This window comes from Toxotes jaculatrix, chromosome 22 (genome assembly GCF_017976425.1).
Source record: "Toxotes jaculatrix isolate fToxJac2 chromosome 22, fToxJac2.pri, whole genome shotgun sequence".
NCBI lineage: Eukaryota > Metazoa > Chordata > Actinopteri > Toxotidae > Toxotes > Toxotes jaculatrix.
Genome location: NC_054415.1, coordinates 16,795,713 through 16,811,201, shown reverse-complemented (window position 1 = coordinate 16,811,201; position 15,489 = coordinate 16,795,713). Strand labels below are relative to the sequence as shown.

At 41.1% G+C, this 15,489-nt stretch overlaps 1 protein-coding gene across 2 annotated transcripts; it reads right to left on the bottom strand.

The window, feature by feature from the left end:
• Positions 1-260: 260 nt before the first annotated feature.
• Positions 261-14,339, bottom strand: podxl (podocalyxin-like). 2 transcript variants are annotated; one of them, XM_041029779.1, is made up of 8 exons: positions 13,749-14,339; positions 5,201-5,794; positions 3,808-4,004; positions 3,696-3,719; positions 2,606-2,738; positions 2,461-2,504; positions 2,230-2,349; positions 261-2,071 (listed from the first exon to the last, which is right to left on the bottom strand). In XM_041029779.1, the coding sequence occupies exons 1-8, from the start codon at positions 13,831-13,833 to the stop codon at positions 1,877-1,879; spliced, it is 1,392 nt and encodes a 463-aa protein (XP_040885713.1). In that variant the 5' UTR covers positions 13,834-14,339; the 3' UTR covers positions 261-1,876. The 2 variants fall into 2 exon arrangements, with proteins under 2 accessions (XP_040885713.1, XP_040885712.1); XM_041029778.1 differs by having other exon boundaries at positions 2,455-2,504; positions 13,749-14,338.
• Positions 14,340-15,489: the final 1,150 nt, after the last annotated feature.

The following is a 15,489-nucleotide window of genomic DNA, read 5'->3' as shown; positions in this document are numbered from 1 at the left end:
CAGACCCCCTGCTGTTTGCCTTCAGCAGCAAACAAACCATAAATACATCAAATACTGCTAATGTACTTCGGTGAAAATGCCACCACTATAATAATAATAATAAAAGTGACAGTGTAGACACACAAACATAAAAAAAAAGTTGGAGGTTGGAGTGCCCAAAGGTGATGGACTCACTTGTATATATTTTGAAGTGATAGGAAATATATAGTAATTTCTTATTTGATTTAATAGGAAGTACATCATTAAACGGAACACAACAGAATTCAAAAATAAAAGTACAAAAAAAAGTATCGTAAAATGTCACGACACAACCCTTCCAGCATCAGCAACAGTGAACAAAAACAAACATTTACACACTATTTACAGTGTTTGCATCAGATGTGCACAAAGTTATTGGCACAGCATCTGTATTGACCAATTTTACTTTGAAAGGTTGTGTTTGTTTGTTTGTTTGTTTGTTTGTTTGTTTGTTTGTTTGTTTGTTTGTTTGTTTGTTTGTTTGTTTTTTGGAAATACCATCAGTTCAGTTTTTATTCTTGTTACCAGTTTTTAAGCTGAGTGAGAACTAAGGAGGTGGCATCGTGAAAAATCCCAGCCTGCTTTGCAGAGACAGGCATGTTTATTGTTTCTGGCTTCAGGAAATGACCTCATTGTAGGTAAAAGACAATTCCATATTATTGCAACCTTAGTGTTATGTTAGTGGTTTTGGCATCAGTCCCATCAGCAGTGTAATTATACTGTAAAGTCCAACCACGGCATGATTGCATCATTCTTTGACTATGGGTCAATTGAAGCTTTAAAAAAAAAAAGACTTCATTGATTGTCAAGTTTCCAATGAATTTTCTGTTGATTGACTAACTGTTTATTCTACTGAAGAGGATGAGGGGCACATGGGAAAAAAAATTCAATTCTAACTTTAAACTCAGAATTTTTCACGTGATCCTAATCCTCTTCTGTAATACACAACTAATAGTTTCAGCTTTACGAAAGACTTTTTGTCTTTGTTTTTGTTTTTTGTTTTTTTTGTTTTTGTTTTTTTTTTGCATTTTCTTTTGACACCATAGAGTTCTAATTTGGATTTAAATCCTTCATCTGTCTTATTTCTATAGAACTGTCAGCCTCAAGAAGCATCTTCATGGGCAAGTTCCATCTTTTATGAATAAGGTTATTCATAAAATAACACACACACACACACACACACACACACACACACACAAACAAATATGTTGGAAAATCACCACGATGCTCTGAAGTATCCTGAGATAATCTACCTATGTTAGTTACTCTGGAACTGCCGAGGCAGCTGTCGTCGTGGTCACCTCTCTCGTCTTTCTCTCCTCATGATACAACAAAGTGATCAGTTTGAATAAAAAAAAGAAAAAAGTCTGCACACACAGGTTCTCAGGTGGTGGTGATGGTTGGGGACTGTTTGACCTTTTAAAAATAACAATTACGCAATAGATTTTTTTTACAAAACACATCTTTGAATTGTGCTGTATAGTCACTGTTGTGCTGATACAATGTTTTTCCAGGGCCACTGCATCTGATTGGTTCTTCATCCTCACAGTGTGTGATTTTTGACCCTTGTTCTTACCGAGATGCATCAGAAATCCATCAAACAGCATCATCAGCATGAATGTGGTGGCCTGGCTTCTCTGTAGGATGCCGGTCTATGTAAGAAAGTCTTGTCTGGCTAAAGGGACATGATCCCAGGGTCGAGAGTGTAGGATGAGTGGTCAGGGCTGACATGGAGCAAATGTTCTTTTTTTCTGGTGGGGGGGGGGGGGGGGGGGGGGTTTGGAATTAGAACTTTATTCTTAGAAAAGGAGATGGCGTCTCCGTCTCCTTTTCTTCCTTTGTCCCATGGGTGCGCGTCTTACAGGTGGGTGTCCTCCTCATCAGGTACGTCCTCCTTCAGGAGGTTGTCGATGGGGACAATCCAGCTGTCATTGAACTCTCCATTCAGTGCCACCTTCTTTTCCTGCATCTCCGGCGGCACCTCCATCACCTCCAGTGTGGGGTTGTCGTGGTAACCGTTCTCCACCGTGTGCAGCTCCTCCGTAAGATGTTGCTGCAGAGAGTTTTTAAAGTTTAGAAACTGGTTCGTAAACTGTGATCTCAGAAAATATAAGACCATGTGCAGGGATTTGTAAACCATGAGTACAGATTTACAGATTTACACTTTGTTACTAATCTGACCCTCAGGAGCCCCCGTACGAAAGCACCTACCTGGTTCTCGCTGTACGGTTTGCGGTGGTGGGAGGCACAGACGGTGAGGATGACAATCATGATGAGCAGAGCGCCACAGGAGGACAAGATGGCGATCAGGGTTTTATTATCTGTCGCGTTCTTCAAGTGGGAAACACAACAAAGAGAATGGTGTCCTGCCCGTTAGTGTCTTTGCTGCACCTTTTAAAGTCCATGAATATTAGAAGTACTAACCCTGAAACAAACCTTTACCATGGAGAGCTCTTCATAATACTGGGTGGCTAGGCTGGTTCGCACTGTAAGTGAAATTTGACATGTGTTTGCAGACAATTTTTAGAAAATGTATTTAAACTATTGAAACAAATATGATTTTAATAAAGGGAGAAGGGGGATTCACCTTTGCCATTTATCTCCACAAGGTCAAACCTTACTTTGCCGTTGCTTTGCCTCCATACCAAGGTGCAGTTTCCATCTTCCCAATGCTCCATCAGCCGATTGCACACCTCTGCCAGCTTTTTATCTCCCTCTTTCTGAAGGTAAAATAATCACATGTCATCTAAGTACATGATAAATCCATCAACGCCAGATCTCACGTCTTACTTTTCCATAAATAAATCATGAGCTGAGCCTCTACTATACTGTTAGGAAGGGCGGACAAGGAAGGTCAGAGGTCACAGCTGAGGTCATATCTTCCTGTGCTGTGATGTGAGCATTATTTCTGGTGTGTCCTGGATGACACGGCCACGTAGGCGCTCAGAGAGAGAAAAAGGGTGAGTACATGAAAGAGGTGTGGGAACGAAGGAAACTAGTGAAAGGCAGGAAGGGTTCCCATGAAGACACTTTTTCCACCCAGTGCCTGGAATCCTTTTTTTCTTTTTTTTTTTTTAATAGCAGACTTCACTGCTTTCTGTGCTGCTGCTGGAAACATAGTCTGGACGTGACCTGTTAGACATTGGACTTCTGTCATCTAAATCTGTCCCTCCCAATCTGACCATCTTGTTGACAGTACTGTTAAAAAAAACTCCTGTTAAAAGGGAGTTTTCCTTGCCACTGTCGCCTTAAGTGCTTGCTCTGGGGTCAGGCTCTGGGTCTCTGTAAAGCGCTTTGAGACAATTTTGATTGTGGAAGGCGCTATATAAATAAAATTGAATTGAATTGAATTGAATTGAATTGAATTACTGCAGGTTCAGTGTTGAATGTATTCCAGAATTTATCTCAGGGCACTTTTCATATAAAGCAGGTCTTATACTTCTTCAGAATATCATTTACAGAGACCCACTATTGAGGTGTGGAGCAGGATTTGAAATCCTGTTCTGGATTTTTACAAGGAGCAAATGCAGAGAAGCCAATACAGAGTCCTGATTCCTGCTTTAGAGACTTGTTGGGGCAGCCTGATAATATATATAGAGTGTATAACAGAAACATATTGTTAACATGAATATAAACTGTCAGAAACAGATTTAAATCAAACTATAGCTAATTCTTACCTCAGGTTTGCTGTTTAGAGTATACTGCAGAAAAAAGGCAGAAAACAAGAGTCAGACAATGCATGAGAGTCATTTCTGTAATATGTTTATGAATTGTTACAGTATGTCTGACCTGAAACACATATGACTGAGGTTCAGCAGTGGTGTTGGTTTGCGGGGACGTAGCTCCAGTTAGGTTCCCACGAACATCGGATCCTGTTTTGGTCAGGGTGGGCAAGGTACCGGTGGTCCCTAGGTTCCCAGGTGGCTCTTGGGCGCTTGGTGATGTCTGCCCATTTCTTGTAACAGTCACAGTTGTTTTCTCGACATCTTCAACCAGAAATAAAATGACAATGGTAGTTTAATGTCCCCATGTATCAAAATCAAACATCTAAGAAATCAGAGAGGTATCAAAGGTAGTTGGTTTTCCAAAATCAACAACTAGATTCTAAAGCAGTTGCACACACACAGGAAAACTGTTGCTGGTCGACCGAGGACAAGAAGTCTTGTGGATAAGCGGAAATCATTTGCATTGGTGAAGAAAAACTCCTGACTGCGCAGCAAGTCAAGAATTTTCTCCAGGATGTAAGCGGACACATTTCCTTGTCAGCAATCAAAGGAAGTCTTCCTTGCAAACCCCTGGTGAGCCTCAAAACCAGAAAGGCCAGTTCACAAAAAACACTCAAAAAGAAACCAGAAAGTTCTGGAGTAAAGTTCTACGGACTGATGACACAAACATCAACCTCTATCAAAATGATTTCAGTGGAACTGGTCCGTTGACACATACCGATGCTGGTAAAGCGACAGGATGAATGCTGAGGTTTAGAGGAGCATTCTGCGCTCAGATTTAGCCAAATACATCAAAACACTGTGGAGACATTTCATCATTCAGCAGGACGACCGACCTCTAAATATACGATCAAAGCAGCCAAACAGATTTTCAGGGTGAAGAGTTGGAATATCCTCAACCGGCCAAGTCAAATCACCTGATCTCAGTCCACTTCCTGAAGACCAGACTAAAGTCAGAGACCCCACAACAAACAAGAACTGAAGGAGACTGAAGTCACTCTCTGTAAAGGTTTGGCCATAAATAAATGACGAGTTCTTCTAGTTCTCCTATAAAAATTAACATGTACATGACAGGTCAGACACGGGAATGATGTAGGCACCTCTGTGTCGGTCACTGACCTGTGCATCATTAACTCTGGGGCTGCTGCTTTATCAGTTATGACCCATTCAGGTATGAAAGACCGACTTTTAATTTTGGTTCCCAATCAGGCCAATGGGTGCAGTTTCTCTGCTTCCTCCCTCTAAGGGAGTACTGGTGTGATTGACATGTTGCAAGATGTTGTGTTTGAGTTATATTGCTTAATTGGTCTTATTGATATTAAGAGTTGGTTCAAGTCAGCTGCTTTATGTGAGTTACGGACTCTCCGAGTTTGAAATGAACCCTCAGTCATAATTCTCATCAGGTCAGTCAGTGTTATTGTCATGTTGGAATATTAGAAATTCACAGGTGAACTTACCTCCTTCGTTCATTTTGGGAGCGATAGTGCTGTGAGCCACGGACTCTGTTGAGGCCTTTGTAATGTTCTCCACATTATGAAGATTTCCTCGTAGCGTGAAAGGCTTTTCAGTCCTGGAGGTTTTACTGTTTATTGGGGTTTCGGGTGTCTGTACTCCGACAGAAGTGGTGGCTGCTGCTCCTGAGCTGCCGCCGCTGTTGACTGTTACGGCTGCTGCAACTGTTGTAGCTGTTGTGACTGCTGTACCCGGGATCGTGGGGGTGCTGAAGGTAGCGGCAGGGTTGGAAGGATTCGTCACAATAGCAGGGACACTAGAGACGCTAATCTGAGACGATGGGTTGATTACTGTGATTGGTTCTGTTTGAATGGGGACTTGGGTGTCTGCGGTCGTCAGGGGGTCCACAGTAGTTGACGTTATTGGTGCCTCTTTTTGCGTAGAGGCGGCAGCAGTAACAAGTGTAACTGATGTGGTTTGACTGTTAACAGTTGGGTCAGCCCCAGATGGGCTACCAGCACCGGTAGTCAATGTCCCAGCTGTGACTGTAGAAACCACAGGAGTGGTGTTGTCTGGACAGACACTGCCAAACAGCATGCCTAAGGAGGAGAAAGACACGACAGATTACCTTCATCACATTGCAACTGCTCCTCTTTAGCTGCTCCGTTGCAGCTAAAGAGGAGTTGGGCTATAAAATCAAAACAAGGTAATGAAAGACACTAAAACTCTCTATAGAGCTGAGTGGAGCTGTAGAGTTGGGTGACCAAGTGCTAAGGTGCTATAAGAAATCAGTGAGAGTAGGCAGTGTAAGTGGATTTGACAGATTACAGGTGGTGCTGTGTGTGTATGTGTGTGTGTGTGTGTGTGTTTCAGGAGGCTGGTGAGGAATGTGTGGGTGAGGTAAAAACATCCTTGATACTGATAACAGCGGGATCAGCGGGTGCTGTCGCCCGCTAAAAAACAGATTTGTCAGTGACAGCTCAGGGTGGGGGGTCACACACACACACACACACACACACACACACACACACACACACACACACACACACACACACACACGGGGGAGAGAGGAGAAGGAAGAAGTGAGTCATGTGGATGGAGAAAATGATGAATAGATCTTTAAGACATCACTGAAGAAATGGTAAATTACCATCAGATTTCCATCAGTTCTGTTTGAGAAGAGCAAATTCATTGTTGTTTTTAAACAGAGGGAGGCAGCGATGCACTTCCTGTGCCTAATCTGCCTGAAATTAAAAGAAGAAGAAATCACCCGAGATGCACTGTAGATAAGATATTTTAATGGAATATATCTCTGTGGGATAAAATTTTCAGACATTGTGGACCAAACCAACTGATTTGATGCACATGTACTGTAGATCGGAACACTCAGCTCGATCAAAGGAACTCCTCTGAGTGGAGGACAGTAAGTCTTACACTCTTAGTAACCGTGCTCAGGGCAGCAGGGGGAGTGCTGATAAGACATGTGTCTGCGCAAAAACAGAGACAGGACAGACTCGGCTCTACCAGCCTCCACTTGAACAGTACAGAATCTTATCAGCAGACTCCTAGCACCGTCCTTTTGGACATTTGGACAACTGATTTCTAAGGCTTTTCGATGCATCTTGGAAATCAGAGAAAGACTCTTTGTCTTGCTAATCACCTAATCATCTTCATGATCTACTATGAATCTCTGATGTAGCTGGAGTCAAGTGGGATAAATCAGAAAAGCAAATCAGCGCTCCTAGCTTAAAAATTCCTTTTTGAGCAATACTGATATTTCAAAAGGAATCCTCCTCACCTCTCCTGTCCATCCCACATGACCCGAACACACCACATTAGCTGCCTTTTGATTACATGCATTGTTTTTACATTTTGAATTGCTTCCAAAATGGGATATTTTGATACATGTGTTAAGAGATTTGGTCCATGAATAGTATATTACTTTATTATTTACTCTTCGCTGCTTGGAAGTTGAAAAAAAAAACTCACACAAACAAAAAACTCCAAAGTAACAGGTTATAGTCTGGAAATGGCTGGGAATGAAGGCCATTGTTCACAGGGTACTGGGAACAGGCTGTGGTCGTGGGTGTGGCGCTTCCAAGTTTATTGTATGCAGCATCCTGTCCTGCACATTATTAATAGAGAAAGAGACGAAGATGAGGCGCTGTGGCTGAAGCTTGAACCAAGAAAGTTCTGGAGAGGAGGTCAACACTCCACAGTTCTCCATCAGCCCATGACTTTGACTATGCAAATCAAAATCCACTACCACTACCACTACCTTCAACAAACAGCAGACAGACCCAGTCACAGACCAGCTGGTGAACATTTCCCTCGGGAGGTGGTGGAGACCAAAAACAGAGCTAAAAGACGGGGAATACTGGACTTATGTTCATCAGGTGGACAGAAATATAACTCCATGACAGTGTTGTGTTTACAGCTTGTCTGTTCCCAAAAATAAAAATCAGTTAATGCAGGGTAAAATGAAATTTTAGTTGAATTTGAATTATGTCTGGTTTTTGGCTACACACAAAAAATAAAAATAAAAATAAAAATAAAATAAAATAAAAAGTGAAAGTAAATGCCTTCATTCTTTGTGGCATTGATTCCACAAGATATTGGAAACCTTCCTTTGATATGATTGCACCATATCAAGCCCCATGCTGTTCTAGCACATCCCAAAGGCTATTTTATAATTTGTAGATAATTGGTGGACTTCCTGGGGAAGACCTCATTGATTAGGAGAGATGGCATACATCCCACTTTGGATGGAGCAGCTTTTTCTGTTTTGATGGTCCTTAGTAACTGAGTCTGTTAGACTACATAAATAAGGCATTAGCTTGAGCTAATCATAATGAAAGAAGTTACAAAAAAAAGAAAAAATCCTGCTAAATGCCAACTGGCCTAGCTTAGATTCCCATTGGGTTGTCCAAACATAGTCTGTAAAAAACAAAACAAAAAAAAAAAAACGAATAAACAGCTCAGCTGTAGGAGAGGTTTTTGCTCTACACGATGAACTCCGGTGAAGGAAGGTGAATATAAAAATACATTCCGTGGGAATAAAAGAGAAAGAAGTGAAAGGGAGGGGACAGAGGGGAAGGAAGGGTGAGAAGAAAGAAAGTGAAGAGGGGTTTGAGACACTCTAAATCTAATGGCCACATGGAAATGACTCACCACACACATGCACATGCATTCACTCAAAACAACTTGCATTATGCACAAGTATGTGGATTATGTTTGCTAGGTATGTGTTTTATTTCTATGAGCTGAGGTGCATGCTAATTGTATAGGTTAAATGTTAGAGGACTCACACACACACACACACTTAAGACTTTGAAGCTGTCTCACACTGTCTAATTTATGTCTGTAGACCATAACATTTAACATAAAAAATTTCTCTGATTATAAATATAAAAATATATATTAAATATATAATTTTGGGGGGTTCTGACTACATTATACTTTGTTGCTAGATTTGTTGCTAAGTTCTTTTGTGAATAAAAAAGTCACTTAAAGTAGATACATCCAGTAACAAAGGTGTCCCAAAACATGGTCAGTCAGTCATTAAGCGACATTCACGTTTGTAGGGCTGGCCCTGCTGGTGCGGTCCACCCAAAAAAAGATTTGAAATTCTCCTTGATGGGCACCCTCTTGGCATAGGATGCCCTAAAAAAAAACAGTTATTGTGGAATACCTGGAGCAATACGATGTACTTGAAATATTTTTCTCACAAAAATATAGGAAAACAAATACGCAAGGTAATTTCTAACTCACCTATGCATGTAAGGGTTAGAGGATCAGTTCACCCAAAATAAAAGTGTATAGCAGATCTATTTGTATAGCTAGGTACCGCAAAAGGTTAGTGCGAAAATGTTTTTTGTACTTTGCGTGAACACACCCTTTAAAGGGATTAGGAGAGGCTCAGTGTGTCGGCATGCTTCATTTCTCTCTCTCTCTCTCTCACACAGACACAAACACACTCACAGACAGACAACTTTGCATACTGCTAAGGGAGGAAGAGCCATTTTCTGTTTTCCTAAAAGCTGAGACATGAGGGGAGTTCGCGCAAAGTGATGAGGCAGATGAAAAGATTGCTGAAAAAATAAGGAGGAAAAGATGGGAGGGAGGAGAGGAATGAGGAGGCTCTGTTTGAAGGAGATGAGGAGGAGCAGGAGAGTGTAGGTCCGTGATGGTACCAGCCACAGGCCTGATTAATGGACACCTGGGCGTGCAGCGGGGCATGCTGGTTAGAGGGAGGGAGTGAGAGGCGAGGCCGAGCGGCTCTTTATCTGCAGCATCAGACGATGATGAAACGCTTGGCTTTACAGAGAGCAGAGATTCCTGCCTTAAAGAAATCTGAGTCTACATGCCAGCCATGCCTGGCCTTTAAAAACAAGATCCATTGCACCTGGACATGACACATGGGTCCTAAGGGTGCCTCAGACCCACAGGGGTCCTTGAATGAGCTCCAGGGAGGCTGGAAGTTTGTGCTAAACAAACAGGGGTCTCTGGGTTAAAGCAGTTCTGTTTTGTGGTATAAGAAGATTTTATAGTTTCTCATTGGAAATCTTTCTGCTTGTTTCTGCACCATCCATCTGGATGGAAGGCTTCCCTATGTCTGACCGGGGGAAGGGGGACTTAGAGCCGTCTCCTGCCACCACACCCTCCTTGGGAACTGGAGGAAAAGGTTTTTTCCCATCAACTGTTCTCTGTTTTCTCCCACATGTGGCGGCCAGTGTGGTCATAGTGCCAAGCAAGCGGGCCCCCCCCCCCCCGCCACTGGTGTCCGGACAGGCCAGGAACCCCAACTGACTGTTATCTTGTAGGAAACGGAAAGTCGTGAACCCGCAAGTGGACAAGAGAGATGGACAGTGTAGGGTGAGGAAGTCCTGGAGAGCACTGATAACTCATCATGCTGCCCTCTTCCTAAAGTCCAGACTACAAAGAATTTATTCAAACTGGACGTGGAAACTCAAGTACAACAGCGAAATGGCATGTTCAAAAATAGCCGATGCAAAGTAAGGTTGACTGGGAAAACTTTGCGTTTAAGCATGAGTAGACTAAGAAAGACATGTTGATCGTACCTGCAGAAAAGCATGAGACCACTTTGTTTAATTTGCAATGACACAATGGACACTGTGAAGAGTGGCGTGACACCACTAACGACATCAAACGTCTATTTTAAACAAGCCTGTCCCCAGAACACTGAGGTTAAAGTATTTGTTTTGACATTTTGGGAAATATGTTTGTTCATTTTCTTGCTAAGATTTCAGTTTTCAGATTGATACATCTGTACAGCAAACATGAAGCAGGAGGCGGCAGATGGTTAGCCTAACTTAGCATCAAGACCAGAAACAAGTGGAAACACCTTGCTCTGCTCTTTTCAAGGGTAATAAAAACTCACCTATCAGCACCTCTAAAGTTCATGGATTACCATGTTACATCCTGTTAAATCTGTACAAAAACCGAAGTGAAAACACAACAAGTTGTGGTTTTTATGGGCCTAACTATTTCCTGTTACTGCTGGGGGGCAGTCACTTAAGGCTAACTGTAATTTGTAATATTAACACAAGATGTAGTAGAAGCTTTAGAGGTATTGCTACTGTATGAGGATTGTTACCATTGAACCTTTTCAGTTTCATTATGCTAACTGATTGCTAGTTGTAAACTTATGTTTACCAGACATAGCCCAGACTGCCACCTGCTCTGGAGTTCTGCCTTTCCAAAAGTACAACTCCTTCTTACTTACTAGAAACTTATTTTAGGAAGCACTCAAAAAGTACAAAAAAGATCACTCAATTACAAAGTTAACACAAAGTTAACTTGAAATTGCAGAATACAAGACTAGATTCTTTTAACTGTACTTATGATAATGAGAGTTAAATACACAAACACAGATGCACGTTCACACACACAGAAATGTGTCAAGGTTTTTATCTTTAGACAAAGTGCTGACGGCCTTCAGACTGAGTTTTTTGGAGCTGTGTCACATGTTTTTTCACACACGTTCAGAAAAATAAGAACCTCCCACCCGAATTCACCTACTGTAGTGGTGAGAAAGCAGCAGGTGCATAATTAAAGAAAAACTTTTTCCACGCCTCTCAGCCAGGGAGGGAGTTAAGGGGGTGCACTTCATTATTCAGCCTCCTTCTGTCTCTGAATGGAAGACTGTATACTTTGAGGGAGGGCATGAGGGAGGCCTTAACTATGGAATGGTGGGTGGTGGAGGGGCAGATAATTACCCTCAGTAGTAACAGTTTCATGAGCTTTAATGATAAAATCTTCAAACAGATCTTTAGAAACAGCTGTAAAACCTGATATATATTTTAACTGTTTTTCTCAACCTTCACCAAATAACAATTTCTTCTTCTAAACCATCAACCTGTCTCTTAGACCTGATCCCAACTAAGCTGCATAAGGAAACTTTACCCTTAGTTAGCACCTCTTTACTAGATATGATCAATCTAGCTGACTCTTGATCCAAACTACAGACCTATAGCTAACCTTCCCTAAGATGGTACTAAGATGGTCCTACTTATCACATCATTTTCAGTTTCTATACATGACTCCATGTGTGCAAAAGTTAGACATGGTGTTCCACAAGGTTCTGTGCTTAGAGCTTATATATACTTCTCTTAGGCAACATTATCAGGAAACACTCCATTAACTTCCATTGTTATACAGACAACTGTACTCATAAGTGAAGCCAGAGGAAACCAATGGATCGATCATGCCTTAAGGACATAAAGACATGGATGACCAATAATTTTCTGCTGTTAAACACAGACAAAACTGAAGTTATTGTAAATGGGCCCAAGCACCACAGAAACACTTCACACAAACACCCCTAATTATGTTGCTATAGTTCTAGGTTAGTCTGATTTTTTGCACTATGCAAATAAAACTGACTTGATTTTTCTGTTATTAGGTCTGATTATGGCCCTCTTTCCAGTAGATTTCATTCAATCTACACAGCAGCACTGGGACTCCACTTTCTCAAACAAAGAACAAACTAGGGAAAGCTGCTCAGTGCAGAGGATTTTCCTCTGCTCAAGTCATGCATAAGTTTAAGAAGAGAAGCAAAGAAGCAAATTTTTTCATCTTTGACCTGCATTCATTCCAGTTTTTTAAATGCTAATATAAGGGGAATACAGTATCCAATCAGTGTGTGTCTATGTGCTCAAATTGTAGCCCACACTGTGAGATACAGTGCAGTAACAGATTCCTAAACATGAACAGTAAAATCAGTAAAATGACAAACACGGTCAACAAATTTCTCATGATTTTAGTTGAATACTTGCACTTCAAGGACTTATACATGTATACATAATATATGGTATCATCATTAAAAGTGAGAAGAGACGAAATTATTATGCTGACAAGAAAAAAGGGATGAAAGAAGTTTAGGTGGATTTTAGGTGGGCTATGTCTGGCAGGGCAGGGATATGTTGGTAGAGTAATGTACTTAACCCTGTGAGCCCGTACGTATCATATATGATACCCACATTTCTGGGACTCATTGCATCACCATCAAGCATAAACTTTGCATTTAACCCTTTTAGATGAACTCTTATGCTCGTATACTGACTCCTGGTAGACACTCCTCACTTTTCTAAATGTTTTGACATGTGTGATACAAACAAAAAATATACTTAGAATTTTTTTTTTTTTATTTTTTTTTTTTACATTTTGTCAAAGGGACAAATAAAGAGTTCATATTTGAAAAATTAGAATTTTCTGACCATTCTTTCATAGTTCAGGTCTCACAGGGTTAATCACAGTTTTGAAGAACTTCTATTTTGTTACCATTTGTCAGACTGTTAAAAGCTACAATTTACAGATTAAGATTTTACATTCATAACTATATATGATGGGCATACTACGTACAATTCATTGTTATACAGTATAAAGGATTTAAAACGAGTTCAGCTTCAACCAGCTGCAGTATTAAAATGTTACGCAATGAAATACGTAAAATTTACTTTAACCAATTCAATTCTTTGTGGTTCCACATTTCAACAAATTAACCTGACACACAGACACACACACACACACCCACTCACATGCACATTGTACACACACAAAAAAAATTAATGTATATAGTATATATCGATCTTGATGTCATTTACTTGTAACATTGTTTCTGAAATTTTCATGTCAATAAAGCTAATTTGAATTTGAATGATAAAGTATCAGTCATAGGAGCCGTTTCTCAGCTGAACAAGTTCTTTTCCTCTGATACTTAAAGCACTTTTTTTTGTTCTTTTCTGTACTTTTACTTAAGTAGGAGATTTTGAGTGAAGGACTTTTTACATTATTGGTACAGTAGTTTAACAGCATTGTAATACTCCTTCCACCACTGCCTGATGAGTAGTTTTACTTTTGTCAGTTTAAGTTGCTACATTGAACTGCTGCAATACTTTACACCTGTGATAAAAACAAAACAAAACAAAACAAAAAAAAGACTTGCAGAAACCCACAGACACACACAGAGGAGACCTCTATGAGACTCATCACAGGTGGATAATCTATGGAGGGAAAAGAAAGTGGACTCACTGAGTGAAAGCAGCAGCCACGAGATCCTCATTGTTGCTCTCGTCCCGGTTTCTGCTCGTTTCTTCTCCCAGATGTATTTTATCATTCACGCAGCGCTGCGCTACTATCCCTTACTTTGTGTTAGGAGCTGCTGCACCAATCATAAAACGTCCTGTCACGCCTTTCTCCTTGAATTTGTATCTTAAACAAATGATCTCGCCGAATGTATTGTTTTTTTTTTTCTTCTTCTCCTTTTAAAGTGAAAGCCAAGAATGCCTTTGTCTGTCTCCCCAGCTTCTTTCTCTCCTCTTTGGGCAGAGTTGGGGATTTGGGGGAAGAGTGTTTCTGTGGTTTCCTTGGCTGCACCGTTGTTCCTCAGTGTCTCTCTACCCCACCCCTCTCTCTCTCTCTCTCTCTCTCTCTCTCTCTCTCTCTCTCTCTGTTGTGCCCAGCAAATCCTCTCTCTCTATCTCAGTGTGTTCAGCTGTTAGCAGCCAGTGTATCTGAACAGGAGTACTGATCATTCCACGTCCCTGGCTCCCCTTGTGATGAAAACGCAGGGGCAGATCCAGTAATGGTCCAAAACCCAGTTCCACACATCTGAACTCTCTGCTTCAGGGACGTTTTCAAAAAACAAAGGAAGCTGTGAGACAATGAGTTCCCCTGGTTTTGATTCTTTCCTAAAATGGTCCATGACTCAAGGACGTGGGGTGAGGTCACATCAGCACTGATGTTTGACCAAGGGAAAGACCTGTTTAGATTCATTTAGTCAGCATGCCTAATATAGCACGGGCTACTGCGTTGCGTTGGTCTGTTGGGTGTCTGCAGAGCCTTTGACCTAAGAACTGTAAGCTGGACTTCAGTCACAAAAATGAGGACTTAACATGGAGCTGACATATTTATCCCCTCAGTCTTGTTCAGCTGTCTTTTTTTTTGGTCAGCTATTCTCAGACATGAAAGACTTGCATCTGGGCCTGTGCTTTGACAATGAAGCCTTGAGACATGGATTGTGTCCACCCAAAGCCAACTCAATTTGTGTGTCTACAAGCCAGGCTTTCACCTGAGCACTTTTCAAAAAAAAAGGAAGCTCTGAAAGTTCACAGAGGGAATTTTTCTCTAAAATACTTTTGTACTCCTTAGCATTACATTTTGTGTTCCCTTGCAATATTTTGTATTAACTCACTGCGGCTCAGGAGGTAGAGCAGGTCATCCACCAATCAGAAGGTTAGTGACTCAATCCCTGGGTCCTCCAGTCTGTGTTGAAGTGTCCTTGGGCAAGATACTGAACCCCAAACAAACCCCAAAAGGGGGGGAGGGGCAAGCAGGCGCAGGAAGAAAAAGAAGATACGTCTACATAATGAAAATGATGCAAGACTAAAAACAATAAGACAATAGTAGGATTAGTAATAGGACTAATAACAATAAGATAAGATCCTATAGTTACTTCAGAGCACATTGGTCCAGCTAGCATTCTTTTTGACTTTTGGATTAAAATCAGGCAGTTTGGTCCCTGCAGGGACCACTGAGTTGAAGCCAGTCTCTTGTAACTATGACGACAGATATTCACAAACGTCTCAGGAATTGCTTTCAGGCCACTTTTCCCTCTTTCTTCATTCACTCAGCTCCAAATATTTCCTGACCTACAGGTCACAACAGGATTTAATCAGATCCTTCTTTGAATGCAAAATGCAACAACAATAAACATGTCTATAATTTTTTTTTTAAAAAGACTGTAATCGTTTAAGTGCCATTGTGCTTTTGG